This window comes from Haliaeetus leucocephalus, unplaced genomic scaffold, assembly GCF_000737465.1.
Source record: "Haliaeetus leucocephalus isolate CR32 unplaced genomic scaffold, Haliaeetus_leucocephalus-4.0 Scaffold741, whole genome shotgun sequence".
In the NCBI taxonomy this organism is placed as follows: Eukaryota; Metazoa; Chordata; class Aves; order Accipitriformes; family Accipitridae; genus Haliaeetus; species Haliaeetus leucocephalus.
In genome coordinates, this window is record NW_010973177.1 from 5,735,611 (window position 1) to 5,750,936 (window position 15,326).

The 15,326-nt window shown below is 44.9% G+C and overlaps 1 protein-coding gene and 1 long non-coding RNA gene across 3 annotated transcripts in view; both read right to left on the reverse strand.

Moving 5' to 3' along the window:
- The window catches only part of ZNF638 (zinc finger protein 638), a 41,615-nt gene extending 37,791 nt beyond the window's left edge, over positions 1-3,824 (reverse strand). For both annotated transcript variants that reach the window (XM_010580813.1, XM_010580812.1), the window contains exon 1: positions 2,300-3,824. In XM_010580813.1, the coding sequence (XP_010579115.1) occupies positions 2,300-3,727 (1,428 nt within the window). In that variant the 5' untranslated portion in view covers positions 3,728-3,824. The remainder of the gene's footprint in view (positions 1-2,299) is intronic.
- Positions 3,825-3,846: 22 nt separating this feature from the next.
- The window catches only part of LOC104840095, a 14,281-nt gene continuing 2,801 nt past the window's right edge, over positions 3,847-15,326 (reverse strand). Inside the window, exon 3 of the long non-coding RNA XR_775223.1 lies at positions 3,847-3,929. This is a non-coding gene — a long non-coding RNA (uncharacterized LOC104840095). The remainder of the gene's footprint in view (positions 3,930-15,326) is intronic.

Consider the following 15,326-nt stretch of genomic DNA (forward strand, 5'->3'; position numbering starts at 1 on the left):
CCAGTATCTTCAAAAGCATTGGATAAAGAGAAGGTTTTCCTCATTCGGTCTCTTTCATCATCTTCATCCATTCTTGTTTCACGTTATCTGCTTTGCTTGCCTATTTTCTTTCCAATTTGCCACATTACAAAGACATCTCTTTGTAACACAGCATTCTTAAACTGCTTGTTACAACTTGGTACTACACACCAGAAATCATCATGTCTAATCACGTTGACCTAAAAACAGCTCTGAAGATCGAGTTCATCTTACAGGTGTGCTGGGGAGACAAAGGTCCATCTAGCTTACCTAGCATCTCTTCTGCCGTGGCATGCAACAGAGGGTGGCTAGGGAGGTAAATAACAAAACAGAGCTTCTTCCCCAGAATACACCTCCAGCCTCCAGCTATGTGCTCATCAAGGACTTCTTGAGCCATCAGACGGTCTTTCCCACAGTCTCTGAAGGATTTTCTTCCATGAACTTTTTCAGTTATTTTTCAACTAAGATTTCACAACATTGTGGCAAACAATCTATGCTCTGTATGAAACACCCATTCCCTGGTGCAAGTCATACCGCACATGACTATCCATTTCTACTATACCATTTCCCCATCACTTCTCTTTCAGTTTGAAGGTGCCATTTCATATGCTTCCTCTGTAACACTTAGCACAACTTTAAAGACAAAAAACTGAATGCCTAGGTCATCTTTAACCATGCAACTGAGACAAAGAAAACAACGTTATTTGTAAAACCAAACTGTAAAACTGAAAGGAATTCTTCATGCTTTAGAATTCACAAATACACAAGACTAACATTTCTTGAACAAACTTTTATTTTTTGCAGTAAGAAAAAAAACCTGACTCTTCCGGTTATTTTGCAACACTGTTGTCTAAACATGACTTGCCCAAGGAGATCTCAAAATAGTCTGAGCTGCCTACGCAGCAGCAGGTGTACATAAAGAAAAAAAAACACTATACAAAATAAAGTTAATATATGCCAGAGCTAGAAGCAGCCATGACAGGGAGAAAAGGTTGTGTAGCTGCAGTCAGATCAGGATGACTGGAGAACACATGCTACACTGTAGTGCCATTAGGACAAGAAGTTACAACCTTTAATCTCCCCAGAAAACTTCATAGCTAATTTGTCAAGAAGTATTTTTAGTAATAACATTTGCTTCATTTTAGAAAGCACCAGTAAGCAGGCTACTGAATAAGTCACACTTAAACAGATTACACTTTTCCAAAATGCTTCATCCATTTATTAACACAAACCAAAATTTGTTGCCCTGTTCAATTTTACACATTTTTATTTTAAATCAGACTTCCCTTTAAATTTTCAAGTCTGCCCAAACAGCTGCACCTCTCCCTGGCCTTCAGTGCTTCCAGTGTAAAAGTACTTGAAAATTTATTTTTACTCTGAAGCCCCTAATGCAGCTGTCACCATCTTCACTATTCATTCAGCTTTTTTAATACACAGCACAAATAATGCCTAGCAATCTTGCATGATTCTGCCAAATTGCAAAAAAAGCACTCCCCCACGGGCTTTCCACACATTTGTTGAGGACTATTTAAAATTTAAACACATGAAACTAATAACAAATTATTCAATTTTTTAAATTACATTCACCTGTGGTTTTGACATATTAAGCCTAGGTCTTTCAAGAAAAATCCACAGCTTTCAGAATGCTTTTCTCTCTCCCAGTATTCCCCAGTTCCTTCCTTTTCTTCCTTCAAGAGCTGAAACTGTTATTTGCTTCATAGCTGAAAGCTCAGTCAGATGAAAGAAAGCATTTTGTGTGTCCCTCAGAGCTAGTCTTCAGTCTCTGGAACAGTCAATGTCACACAGACCATGTTTGAAAGATTAAATTTTCACAGATAAATAGGCTGCTTTGTTTTAATGCAGACTTTGCAGGGCTGAATACATGAACATCTCATCTACCCTACCGAGATTCAGCACACAATTTTTGCACACATTTTAGTCACCCAGATTACATTAGTATTTTACTCCACTGATAAAGGCTTTGTTTTGTCATTTGAAACCCACTGCAGAAGACATAAATAATTTTTAATATTAAAAAAATATTTAAAAAAATCAATGTGCATGGCAACTTTGAAATGCAATTTGGAACAGAACACGCTGTGCAGCAGTTACAATAATTTACTAGCACAGTTTCTAGTATTTTGAAATTTGCATGTAAGCACTCAAACTGGCGAACAGCATCACAATTCATTTAATGCGCAGTAAAAAATTAGTTCATAAACAGTGCAGCAGGTAAGATGCCGAGTACAAGTTTATGCAATAATCTTTGAAAGACACTCACCTTCATATGAGTGCATTCAATGTTACACAGAGAACACATATGTGGAAATATTCTTGGAGATGTAGCATAGTAGTCATTCATCATTGATGGAGTGGGCAATCTTTTTATCTTCTGGGCATCAGACTGCGGAAACACTGGAAGCCATGATGCTTTCACAATACCAAAAGGAGATTTAATTGGCCCCTCAGCCTGTGTCTGGAAGGTCTTCTGTCCTGCTCCCGAGCTGCTCTGGGCATTAGACTGGCTCGTCCCAGATTCATGCTGAGCTCTTTCATGACGGCTTATAGCTGCAAGAAGTCCAGCTGAAAAGGGTGGGTGGGTCATCGGTGGCATTACGTGCTGGGTGATAGACTGCTGGACAAGAGGTGGCATGACAGGTGGCATTATGGGCTGTGCCAAGGGTGGCATTATAGGTGGCATCATAAGTGGCAGGACAGGCGGTATTGCAGGCTGTATTGCAGGCTGGGATACAGGTTTCACCACAGGGAGTCCAGTGGGTGTTACACACAATCCGGACACCTTTCCCGTAGTCTCAGCTGGAAAAAACGACTGAGTATTTGAGGAATCATTCTGGAACCCCGTCGGTTTTATTGTATCTTCAACTGGAAACACTGGATTACACGTCACGCTAGACGGCGGGACACTCATTGACATATTCTGCTCTCGTTGGAAGTCTTCCCTGTTCTCTCCACTCGATGCTTCAGGATTATAGACACGTGCTTTGAGAGGATCTTCAGTCAGCACTTCAGGATTATAAGCATGCACTTCAAGAGGATCTTCAGTGTAACCGTATTTGCTTGCATGCCCATAATCAATCACTTTACTCTTGACTGCTGCACTACTCGTACCACCAATCGTTTCTTCTCCTCGGCTCTGAGTATGTAAACCAGACAGAGATTGACCCATCTTACGAATCCGTATCTCTCTCAAGATTAGCGGCATGTTTTCAGGCGTTAACTGATCATCTGGATAGCGACTGAGTTCCTCCAAATCTTCATTAGACAGCCCAAAACTCGCTAAGATACTGGAAGCGCTTTCTGGTGTGTAGCGGTTCTGGGCATTTGAATTCTGCTCTGAGATCTGTGCCGAAGCAGATGGCTTTTGACCAGTTGTCCCAGCTGTGCACGGGCTACTATCCCAGTGACTTGTGCGAGGCTCTCCCTTCTGTTCCTGGTGTAGGTTTGTCTTCTCTTTTACCTTCCTCGGATCAGGCCTGTGCAGAGTTACCCGAACGTTTATCCTCTGTGAACCCGTCCACTGAAACGTTTCCTGTCCTGAAAATCTTTGTGACATTCCTTGAGGTGTTCCAGGTGCAGGCTTTCTCTGAAGACCTGCTGCACCTCCTCCCCTAAAGGATCCTGGAGGCTTTGTGCCAGATGGGTTAGGTCCTCTCGGCCTCTGAGGTAAAGTTCCTCTAGGGCTAAACATTGTGCTTTTCAGAAATGCCTGATTTAACCAAGCATAAGGAGGTGCAGAACTGTTGGTAGCAACTGAGGTCAATTGCTGAAGAGCCAACTGTGTCTTAATTTGTGCAAGCTGTAAAGGAGGAGGGCCCAACAGAAGTGGGCTTGCAATGCCAAGGTTCAAGGAATTCACAAGTGGTGCGAAACTTTCCAAGAATAACACAAAGCTGAAAGTTAAAAGACAAGTATTAGATTATTTTATCTTTTCACCTACTTTACGCAGTGGATTCTATAACCAGTGAGAAAAACAACTGAAGTCACAAAACAGTATTTTAGTGACAGTTTAAGTGGTACTTTTGAATTCAGAATTTTGTTGCACAAAAGCATTTTCTTTCACTGCATAAAATCTTAATATGCAGTGAATAGATAACAGATAACTAAGTAAATGAGCTTTACTCAACAAGTTCAATGTCACAGATAACACACCTAGTGATGACACTCTTTGAACAGCATTTTTTAAAATGTGGTATTTCAGTTCTTAATGACAACATAGTTTGGATTTATTTACAATTAGAGCTATTTTATGAGCAATAAGCCAAAGTATTAAAACCCTCCCCAAATGTTCATGAGGCATGAATTTTAAGTGAAACCATTATGTAGAGAATTCAAAACAGATACAACTTGGATGTCAAGGCACTGTGGAATTGATCTGAAGACAGCAAAACAGTTTTCAGGAGGGACACTCCCATGACCACTCTCATGGGTAAACTACTGTACCCTTAAAGTATTCAAAGGGTGTGACAACATTTGAATTCTGTGGCTAGAAAATTTCCATTTCCCAGATGTTAAAGGCAAGACCTTATATTGAAACAACTTTAACCAGAACATGTAAAATCATACACAGAAACTGAAACCATCTACATACAAGCATAAAAAAAAAAGCACAACGGCAGTGAAAACTGCCATCTTTTATTTCAGCTGAAACCACTGAGAACTCAATCCTATAAGGTAGTAAAAGAATGTAGAAATACAGGTAGAATAAGACAAAGTGATGCTCACCCTAACGAAAAATGAAATACCACAGTGTTCTGGAAATGCGTTCTTGTAGCATACTCAAAGCAAGGTGCCTCATCTGCCCAGTTCTGCCTGCACTCCAAAAACGCAGAATCAGCACAGTCACAAGGATCCCAAGAAGTCCTCACTGCACTCCCTCGTCAATCTGCTGTCTCCCGAAACTGGATAACCTGCTGTTTTCATTCTTCTTGTAGCAATACATTAGGTTTGAATGTGTTTTACTAGCAGATTTTCACTAAGCGTAACTATAATAGGGCTTGCAGACATTCCTAGTTGTTTCTGAACTTGCATGCTGTATTTCTGCAGTGTTGAGGTTCTTGTCTCACCAACACTAACTCCATCACAGGTTTTGTTTTCAAATCTCCAAACAAAAGTTTTTCCAAGTAAATGGAGGTGCCTCTCTCATGTTTCTCATCTCTAAGCATTGAAGTTCTGAAGCTTGAGAACTGCAACTCCAAAAATAAAAATTACACACAGCTACAGCTTGAGAGAGGTGAACCATGTACAATCTGCAGGAGAGTCAGATTTTACAGCTTAATTCCTGTAACTTGTTACTATCTGTATGTTAAGCATTCTTTTTAAGTTCTATTAGCAATTATTTGATTTTAATTAAGTACAAACTGAAGTCAGGCCAAGGAGAAATAGTAGCTACAGAAGCATTAATCATATCTCTTCTCCATTACAAAAACATAGGAAGCAATAATAAAGAAAAGATTCCCACCAGACAACAATCCCGGAACTCTGGCCTCTCATCCAAGACTCCTTACCCAATATCCCTCCTCCCTCAACAAATTAAATCATGTTTAAACAGTAACTGCATGTCAGGCCAAATTTGTTCAAGACAGTTTCAAAATAGACTAATAAGCAAACATCCACAAAGTATTCTCTTGCCTTTCAGTTTTGCTGTTCTCTGGAACTCTCATTACTGGAGGGCAAAAAAACCTCTCAGCACATTAGTTTGGAAAGTAGCTGGAGATAGAACAGTATCAAAGCCACCCATAACAAGTACGAATATATAAGTAGAGCACATTTTAAAAATAAGCATGTTGGTTTGCAAACTGCGCCTTAATTCAGTGGATTAGGACTCTCCCTGGGGATCTGTTCAGGAGTGTGCTAGTTTCAGCTGGGATAGAGTTAATTTTTTTCACAGTTGCTGGTACAGTGTTGTGTTTTGGATTTAGGATGAGAATAATGTTGATAACACGCAGCTCTTTTAGTTGTTGCTGAGCAGTGCTCACACAGAGTCAAGGCCTTTTCTGCTCCTCATCCCACCCCACCCCACCAGTGAGGAGGCTGGGGTGGCACAAGAAGCTGGGGGGGGACACAGCTGGGACAGCTGACCCAAACTGACCCAAGGGATATCCCAGACCACAGGATGTCATGCTCAGCATAGAAAGCTGGGGGAAGAAGAAGGAAGGGGGTGGACGTTCGGAGTGGTGGCGTTTGTCTTCCCAAGTCACCGCTATGCGTGATGGAGCCGTTTTCCTGGAGATAGCTGAAAACCTGCCTGCCAGTGGGAAGCAGGGAATTAATTCCTTGTTTTGCTTTACCTATTAAACTGTCTTTATCTCAGCGCATAAGTTTTCTCACTTTTACTCTTCCGATTCTCTCCCCCATCCCGCTGGTGGGGAGTGAGCGAGTGGCAGTGCGGGGCTTAGTTGCCAGCTAGGGCTAAACCACAACAGTTTTAGCAACAGTACTCCAAAACGAGGAAAAAAACATCTTCCATTTCGGATACTAAAAACATAAAGGACAGAGGTCCAATATCCTGTGTTCAACAGTAACCAATACCTGATGCTACAGACCATGCTACAAGTTAATGTACTTTCTCCTAAATCCAAAGTTTGTAACATCATTTTACCCAAGATGTTAATTAAGCAAAATAGAGACTTTTCTCAGAATAGACAAACAAAATGCTGCAATCTGTTCAGGACATGGTAATACTGGGCCTGCTAACTTATGCCCCAAAAATGTTAAAAAACAAACAGCCTCAGAAGTAGATGCTCCTTAACAAATAGGACCACGAAAGCCACTTTCTCAGCCACTGCGGTGTTGAAAGACACACATCAAAACCAGTCTCTTCAGGTAAGCAGAAGAGACATGGCACTAGCATTTAAAACTACCTTCCTGGGACAGGAAAATAAGAGAACAGATACTAAGAATTTCTCTCTCAAACTAAAACTGTTAGGTTCTCCATCAATATTAATAATTGAAGAAATACAAAAGACAGTTTTGTGATTTCTGTGATCAAAAGGCTAGTTCATGAAAGAATTCAAAACAGAAGTACAAAGTAACATTAAAGCAAGGTTTTAAGTGTCATCTATATTTGTGCTGTACAGCCCTTAATGACTCTGAAACCCATCTGCAGTGAAACATTGAGGACTCTACTCAGACCCACAAAAATGCAAATATATTTGAGCACATCTAAGACATTAGTTTCCTCATCACCTGGCCCTATCTACATCTGAAATTGAAGGGAGTAGAGGCCAAACAGTTAAACTGCATTCCTCCCCTGGGGAAGTCGTATGCTCAAATCCTCTTCCGACATCCAGTCAAGTGTTGTACAACAAAGAGGGTGCAATGAAGCCTTAATCAGCTGAGTCTCATGAATGACCTTTTCAAAAGAAATGCTGGAAATGACAGTTGAAAGATAAAGTGATGCCAAGACTAAGGAAACAATGGTCTGGACTTTTAAGGCTAGACTCTCACCTTCCTCTTCAGAAGAAGCTTTGTTTGGGGTGTGTCTGTGATCCTCTACACTGCTTTTTCTGGTGCAGTGACATCCTGACTAGTCTTACAGCAGTGACCAAGCACATTGCTGATGCTTCATCTTAAGTGAATGAAAAATAGGTGGAATTCCCCAAAGACCATTATCCTCACTTGACTCCTGGAAAAGGTAGTCCCTGTAGTGCACATAAAAAATAAGTTAGGGAAGACGATCTGGGTTACCCCTGCCTCAGGCAAAGGTAAACCCATTCAAGGGATTGCTTTTGTTCAAGGACCTGGGTGCTCTTGGTGGATGATGCAGAAGGATGGGGAAGTCCAATGTGTGCCTCAAGGGGGTTTGATTTTAGGTGAGACTAGCCAATGAATTGAATTGTATGATGTTAATTGCTATATAACCCTGCCACTGTATGTCATCATTACTATAATTGTTATATGCTCTATCAGTGGCATTACAGTTAAGAATCACTTAGATCAAGCAAGAATGAACTTTGATAAAATTGAGCAAAGTGCAGTAGTGATGGAACCAAACTGACTTCAGCATGCAACAATCCAACATTGCACACCATCCTCCTGCTGCGCCCAATGTCACCAGCCCGCCGCACCACACCAAAGCCCAACCCTGATCTGCCAACGGCTGAGTGGACTTTGCACCATCCCTCCTGCCCACAAAGACTGGTATGACAGATGAAGCCCAAAGTTGGGGAATAAATGAACTCAACAGACATTTTATAGAGATGGCCTGTAGACTAAGGGAATGATATCTCTCAACAGGAAAGGTAATGGTGATTAATTAGGATGTATTGGAAGGTACGGGACCTGAGCATGATGTAAACAGTATAGAATAAGGGGTGGACACTGTCCTGGTCTCAGCTGGGACAGAGTTAATTTTCTTTCTAGTAGCTGGTATAGTGTTATGTTCTGAATTTAGTATGAGAAGAATGTTGATAACACACTGATGTTTGCAGTTCTTGCTAAGTAGTGTTTAGACTAAGTCAAGGATTTTTCAGCTTCTCACGCCCAGCCAGCAAGAAAGCTGGAGGGACACAAGAAGTTGGGAGGGGACACAGCCAGGGCAGCTGACCCAAACTGGCCAAATAAGTATTCCATACCATGTGATGTCATGCCCAGTATATAAACTGGGGGCAGTTGGCCTGGGCGGGTGGATCACTGCTCAGGAACTAACTGGGCATCGGTCAGTGACTGGTGAGCAATTGCACTGTGCATCACTTGTTTTGTATATTCCGATTCTACTATTATTATTGTTATTTTCTTCCTTTCTGCTCTATTAAGCTGTTCTCACCTCAATCCACGATTTTTGGGGGTTTTTTTCCCCGATTCTCTCCCCCATCCCACTGGCTGAGGTGGAGTGAGTAAGCAGCTGCATGGTGCTGAGCTGCTGGCTGGGTTAAACCACAACACCCTCTCTCCCTCTAACCTTCCTCCCTCCCCAGAGGTCCAGCTGCCTGTGTTTCAAGGATCCAAGGTCCACCTCTGGTGCAGCCCAGCTGCATAACCTTGGCCAGGCTGCTGAGAAAACTGTTAGAGCTGTAGGAAAGACTTCTGATGAAATCTGTAGAGAGAGTTTAAAAAAAGGCAAAGGGGGGGAGGGGGGATTACAGGCAGAGACAGACAGGTGCCATTTGCAACTCAAGGATTCAATACGAAAAACACCAACTGAGAATAGTAAAAAAAATCCTAAAGAAAAAAAAAACAGGGAGGCAGTGTTGACGGATGGATGACATCAGTGAATGACAGCAACCTAACAACACCAAGGAGCCATTTCAGGGAGCAGCAAGGTCTTCTCTTCCCGATGCCCGTCTGGTCAGCAAACATCCTTTGGCTGTCCTACTGCAGGCTGCAAGCATGCTAATGCTTAGACTAGCAGCCTGCTAAATCCCACCAGCCTCAGTGGATGTTTAGCAATAAATAATTGTTTTGCATTTTTGAACTCTCTGTAGCTGGCTTGCAGAGTCTTTGTGCAAGGCTAAAGCCACCTAACCAACAAAGCGGACAATTCGCTAAACCAATCTGGAGGCAAGCCAACAAAAATATGTAGAAAACTCCTCTCTCTTACAGTTACAGGAAGTGACTGTCAAAAGCAGCGGGTACTAGCAGATCTGAAGCAAATACAAGAAGTCCTGCAAGTGGAAAAAGGGAAATGCAGCACTGACCAGCAATACCGCTGAGTTCAAGCTTTTTATGTCGAAGGTGAAAAAAATGGTACCTACATCACAAAGCGGTACCATTTCAGTGGTCAGCAGTCTATCAAGAACAGAAACACCTTTAAGTCAGCAGTGCAGCACAAAAATCAATCAAAAAGACAGCAATGGCAAGCCCAGGAACCCCAGAAGGATCACACTGTTTGCACTGACAGCAATGTGCCTTTAAACGTGCAGAGGGCTGACCCCAGCCAGCAGCCAAGCACCCACCCAGCCACTCACTCACACCCCCCCTCCTCAGCGGAATAGGGAGAGGAAAAGTGATAAAGCTCATGGGATGAGATAGAGATGGTATGAAATGGGGGAAGCCAAGCAAAGGCTATCACTCACCACCTCCTGCAGGCAGACCAGGCAACAGCCACCTTTGAAGCCAAAAGCCTCCTCTTTCTTCCTCCACACCATTTATAGTGCTAAGCCTGACATTACATGGTATGGAACATCTCTTTGGCCAGTTCGGGTCGGCTGTCCCAGCTGTGCCCATCCCAGCCTACACTCAGGAGTGCAGGGGGCAGAGCAGAAAAAAGCAGCAGCCTGGACACTGGGCAAGCACTGGCCAGCAGCAGCCAAAATACTGGTGTGTGACCAGCACTGGTTTAGTGAAGGGAGTTAACTCCATCCCAGCCAGAGCCAGTACAAAACAATACCTACTTCACGCAATCTGAACATGAAGCATACAGCACGGGTTAGCAGCAAGACACCAACAGAAGGAAAATAAACTAAGGCAAGCCATTACCAGAACACCTTCATCTCCTTCAAAGTCCAGCTCAGTAGGACATTAAGCATTAAATAAACTGCATCTAAGCCAGACTCCTCCATCACTACTGGTCCAACTACAGCAAAAGCAGCAGCATAAACTCCAGATCCCAAATATGAGAAATTAAAGTTTGATACAAGTCCAACTTCTTCCCTAGAAATACAAATCAACTACACGACAACAGCTTGAAAATCAAACCAGATGATTTGTTCCCTGCTTTCCTTCAAACCTACAAAAACTTATTAAACAGACTACTGCTGTTTGAAACAAATACAATTTTATTACGTGCATCCTATCACACACCTTATCAATACCCAACAAGCACCTCCCAAAAAGCAAAATCAACTAACAGAGCAAATTCAATAACAGAGCTGCAGAAATCTGAAGTGTTAATTTGTAATTAATTCCTGCCTCTATATTTCCCTCTTTGGTAATATGGGGGGGGAGTCCTAGAGCTGGAGCAGACCACTGTTACAAGGCACTTAACCAAGATGTTTATCACTGCCTGGCTACAAAAGCTACTATTGAATGCTCACCCTTCTTGCAGTCAGTAATACTTGTTCTTGCTGCCCAGGCTGAATTCAGTGACAGAGAGTAACTGCACCATTTCCTACCTTCAAAACTACACAGCCACCACAGGTCAGAGCACTCCAATTCAAAGCAACTGCCCTCAAGTTCTGCACCACTGCTAACTCCAGCAAAAATCAGAATTGAGCTCTATGTATGAGTGTATATGAACTGATTACATAAACCTGATGCAAAAAGTGAGCAACTGTGTGAACTAAATGAGCTAAACATAAAGTTAATGTTGTCAAACATTACTAAGACACTGACAGAAACCATTAGGTAGCTATCGCAAATATAAAAGCACCTAGAAAAAAAAGTAACAGAAGCTGAAATTTTGTAAATGTAAACAAAACATAATACATACTTATGTGGTGGGCTGACCTCAGCCAGCGGCCAAGCACTCGCACAGCTGCTCGCTCACTCCCCACCACCTCCCCACCCTAGCTGGACAGGGAGAGACTAGGAAGCTCAAAAGCAAGAAAACCCATGGGTTAAAATAAAGACAGTCTAACAGGCCTTTCGACCCCCCCCCCCACCCCCACCACCACCACCACACACACACACACCCCCCCCCGAAGAGGGGGGAAACAACCACAGGCAAAGCAAAGGCAATCACTAACCTCCCACACAGACAGACAGATGCTCAGCCAGGCTCAAAAACCACAACCTTGGAAGTCAAAAAACACCCTTTCTTCTTCCTCTACCCCAGTTTTTATTGCCAAGCATGACGTTACACACTACGGAACAGCTCTTTGGCCAGTTTGGGGTGGCTGTCCCCTCCCAGCCTTTTGCCCAGCCCCAGTCTGCTTCCTTGGAGGGGCCAGGGAAGAAAGCCTTGATGCTGTGCAAGCACTGCCCAGCAAGACCCAAAACATCAGTGCTTACCTCCACTGGTTTAGCCACACAGCCAAAACACAGCACCACACCCCTTCCCAGCCAGACCCAGGACCACTTCACAACGCAATCCACTGAAATATTCCCAAAGCCTGAAGGCGGTCTCCCCAGGGGTTTTCTGCCTGAGGCTCCCAGGGAGGCCATGCTCCCTGGCTGCAGCACAGAGCATGCTCCTCACAGCTGGTCCTGCCCGGCCAGGCCCAAGAGCAACCGCACCAACTATCTCCTGTTGGATCTGTTTGAAGGCCTGCTGCAAGGCCCCACTTGAAATAGTTCTTCTTTCGGGTTACTCAACAAGAGAGGACTCGCAAGCTGACTGCAACCCAGAGCACACATTCTCCAGAAATCCACAATGCCTAGAAAAGCTGCTGTTTGTTTTTTGTTAGCTGGTGGGGACATGGCTGTTACATTCTTGACCACATCCATAGGGATGTGACGATGTCCATCCTTCCACTTCTTTTGCAGGTCCCTTGATCTTGCTTTGGTTTACGCAAAACCAGCCTTCAGAAGGCTTCTTTTGCTTTCTCAAACACTTTCTACGCTGTGTTGCCCAACACAAAGATGTTGTCAGTGCATGGCGGGTGTTCAGGGGATTCACCCTGTTCCAGTGCTGCCTGTATCAGTCCATGGCAAAAGGCAGGGCTGTCCTTCCACCCCAGGGTAGTCAGCTCCAGGTGCAGGAACACTCCTCCACATGAAGGCAGCCTGGGCCCTGCACTCTGCTGCCCAAGGGATGGAATAGGCATGGGCAGCACCAGTTGTGCCACACCACCTTGCCTCAGGCTCCTGCCCACACTGGAGTATGGCATGTCCAGCACAGCAGCATGACCTCCTTCAGACCGTGACAGTCCTCCTTCAGCCTCCACACTCCATCAGACTTTGGCGCTGCTATATAGGACTACTACAGGGTGAAGTCACCCCCAAAATCCAGACGGGTTCCACCCCTGTACCCTGATGGCATTGGGGTACACTGTGCACCAGAGTCCACCAGATCCTCGTGCTCCCATGGGTCCGATGTGCCGGGCCATCAAATCCACACGATCCAGTTGAGTCCATTGTCCCTTTCCTCTGCCTAGCCAGAGACAGGGCCCCTCTACTCCTGGTTGGAGCATTCATTATCTGACTCCTGCCATAGCAGACCAGATGTCCCTTCAAGGTCAGGAGGAGGAGAGGCATCCTCAGCCCTTCTACTGCATCTGGGGAATTGCTCGACAGCCCCCGGAGCAGTAATCTTTCTGGATAGACCCTTTTTAGCTGTTCTTTCCCACAACTGACAAATGCAGGATCTAGGTCCAAGACAGCACACCAACCCACTTCCTCACATGCTCCCCACGGTCACACAGATGGAATCAGGGGGTGGCATGTGGTGTGTGCCTGCAGGTCCCTTTCCTCTGAGCTGGGAAAGGCTGACTCTGTGCGGCAGCAACCTTCACAGCTGAGACAGCAGCCTGTAGGAGTGAGGAGGATGAGATTCTCTTCCTCCACAGCCGGTGCCTTGAGGTCTGACCAGCCCACCATCATCCGGGCGCTGCTGTACAACACCACTGTGTTCAATACTAACCTCTGCCACGTGGTCCGGGTGCACTGGACATCTTCCAGATCTCTGGAGACCTGGTTGTTGGTCACCTCCACCACTTCCCTCAGATAACAGACAAGGTGGTCCACTTGCCACCGCAGTCTACCAGATCATCCTCCAGGTGATACTTCATCCTCAACAGGAGATGCCTGCATCGAGTCTCTGGTTTAGCCACGGTGTCCATTTGTATTATCCTTAGATCCAGGGGACCCTCCAGCTCCTTTGAGGGTGCTGAACATAGACAGGCCTGGTAAGCATAGGCCAGGTCACAACACAGCACTGGAAGCCACTCTCTCTTTGGCAGAGACAAGGCATCCCCCCTTCAGGTGGTCTGCCATTTCAGCAGGATTACATGCCTGCAAAAAATCCCAAGCCATCTGAGGTGAAAATGGCTGGAGGCACCTGCCCAAATTCTCCCACACGCCATGCCACCCAGGAGCCAGCTGCCACAGGGCACATTCCTATCTGCCATCCCCAGCCAGGTGGTTACCGGAGGATCCACCAAGATCTGAATGTGGATCGGTGGATTCAGAGTCTGACAAGATGGCAGCGTGTGCGAGGCGCTGGTGGCAGGAGAGCACTATTATTACCACTACAGACACCAGTCAAAATCAAAACCAGGTTCACAGTACACACCACGCCAGGATGTTCAAGAAACCAAGGGGCCATTGCAACAAGGTTGGCAGGATCCATCCCAGAGGAGAAGAGGCGTCAAGTGTAATTGCCGCTTGTCTCCAGGGGATGGTTCCCAGACTACTGGGAAGACAGCAATGCAGAAGCCAAACACCAGACTAGGCTCAAAGCACCACTTTTATCATGTTTCCCAGGCAAAAGAACACAGCAAACAGCAAAGGCTGGAAGCTGCCATTTCAAAGCCCTACCAAGCAGCAGCTAAACAGCAGTAAGGTCAGTCTAGCACACTCCAATCAAATCTGTCATTATATCTCGATCCCCCTCATGCCCCTCACTGAGCTCCAAAAAGGACCGTGGTGTGTTGACCCAGGCCAGCAGCCAAACACCCATAGAGCCACTCACTCACCCCCACTCCCCACGCCAGCAGGATGGGGGGAAAAAAAGGAAGCACAAAAGTGGGAAAACTCATGGGTTAAGGCAAAGACAATCTTACAGGTGAAGAAAAGAGAGGAAAAAAAAAACCAAGCAAAGCAAAAGCAATTAATACTCACCACCTCCCCCAGGCAGACCAGTGCCCAGCCAGGCTCCAAGCAACGGCCACCTTGGAAGCCTGTCCTGGTCTCAGCTGGGATAGAATTAATTTTCTTTCTAGTAGCTGGTGTAATGTTCTGGATTTAGTATGAGAAGAATATTGATAACACACTGATGTTTGCAGTTCTTGCTAAGTAGTGTTTAGACTAAGTCAAGGATTTTTCAGCTTCTCACGCCCAGCCAGCAAGAAGGCTGGAAGGGCACAAGAAGCTGGGAGGGGACACAGCCAGGGTAGCTGACCCAAACTGGCCAAAGGGGTGTTCCATACCATGTGATGTCATGCCCAGTATATAAACTGGGGGGAGTTGGCCTCGTGTGGGGTGGGGGGAATCACTGCTCGGGAACTAAGTGGGCATTGGTCAGTGAATGGTAAGCAATTGCAACGTGCATCACTTGTGTATATTCCAATCCTTTTATTATTATTATTGTCACTTTATTATTGTTGTTGTTATTATCATTATCAGTTTCTTCCTTTCTGTTCTATTAAACTGTTCTTATCTCAACCCACGAGTTTTACCTTTTTCCTTTCAATTCTCTCCCCCTGCTCAATACGGGGGGGGGGGGGGGGGGGGGGGGGGGGGCGCAGCCC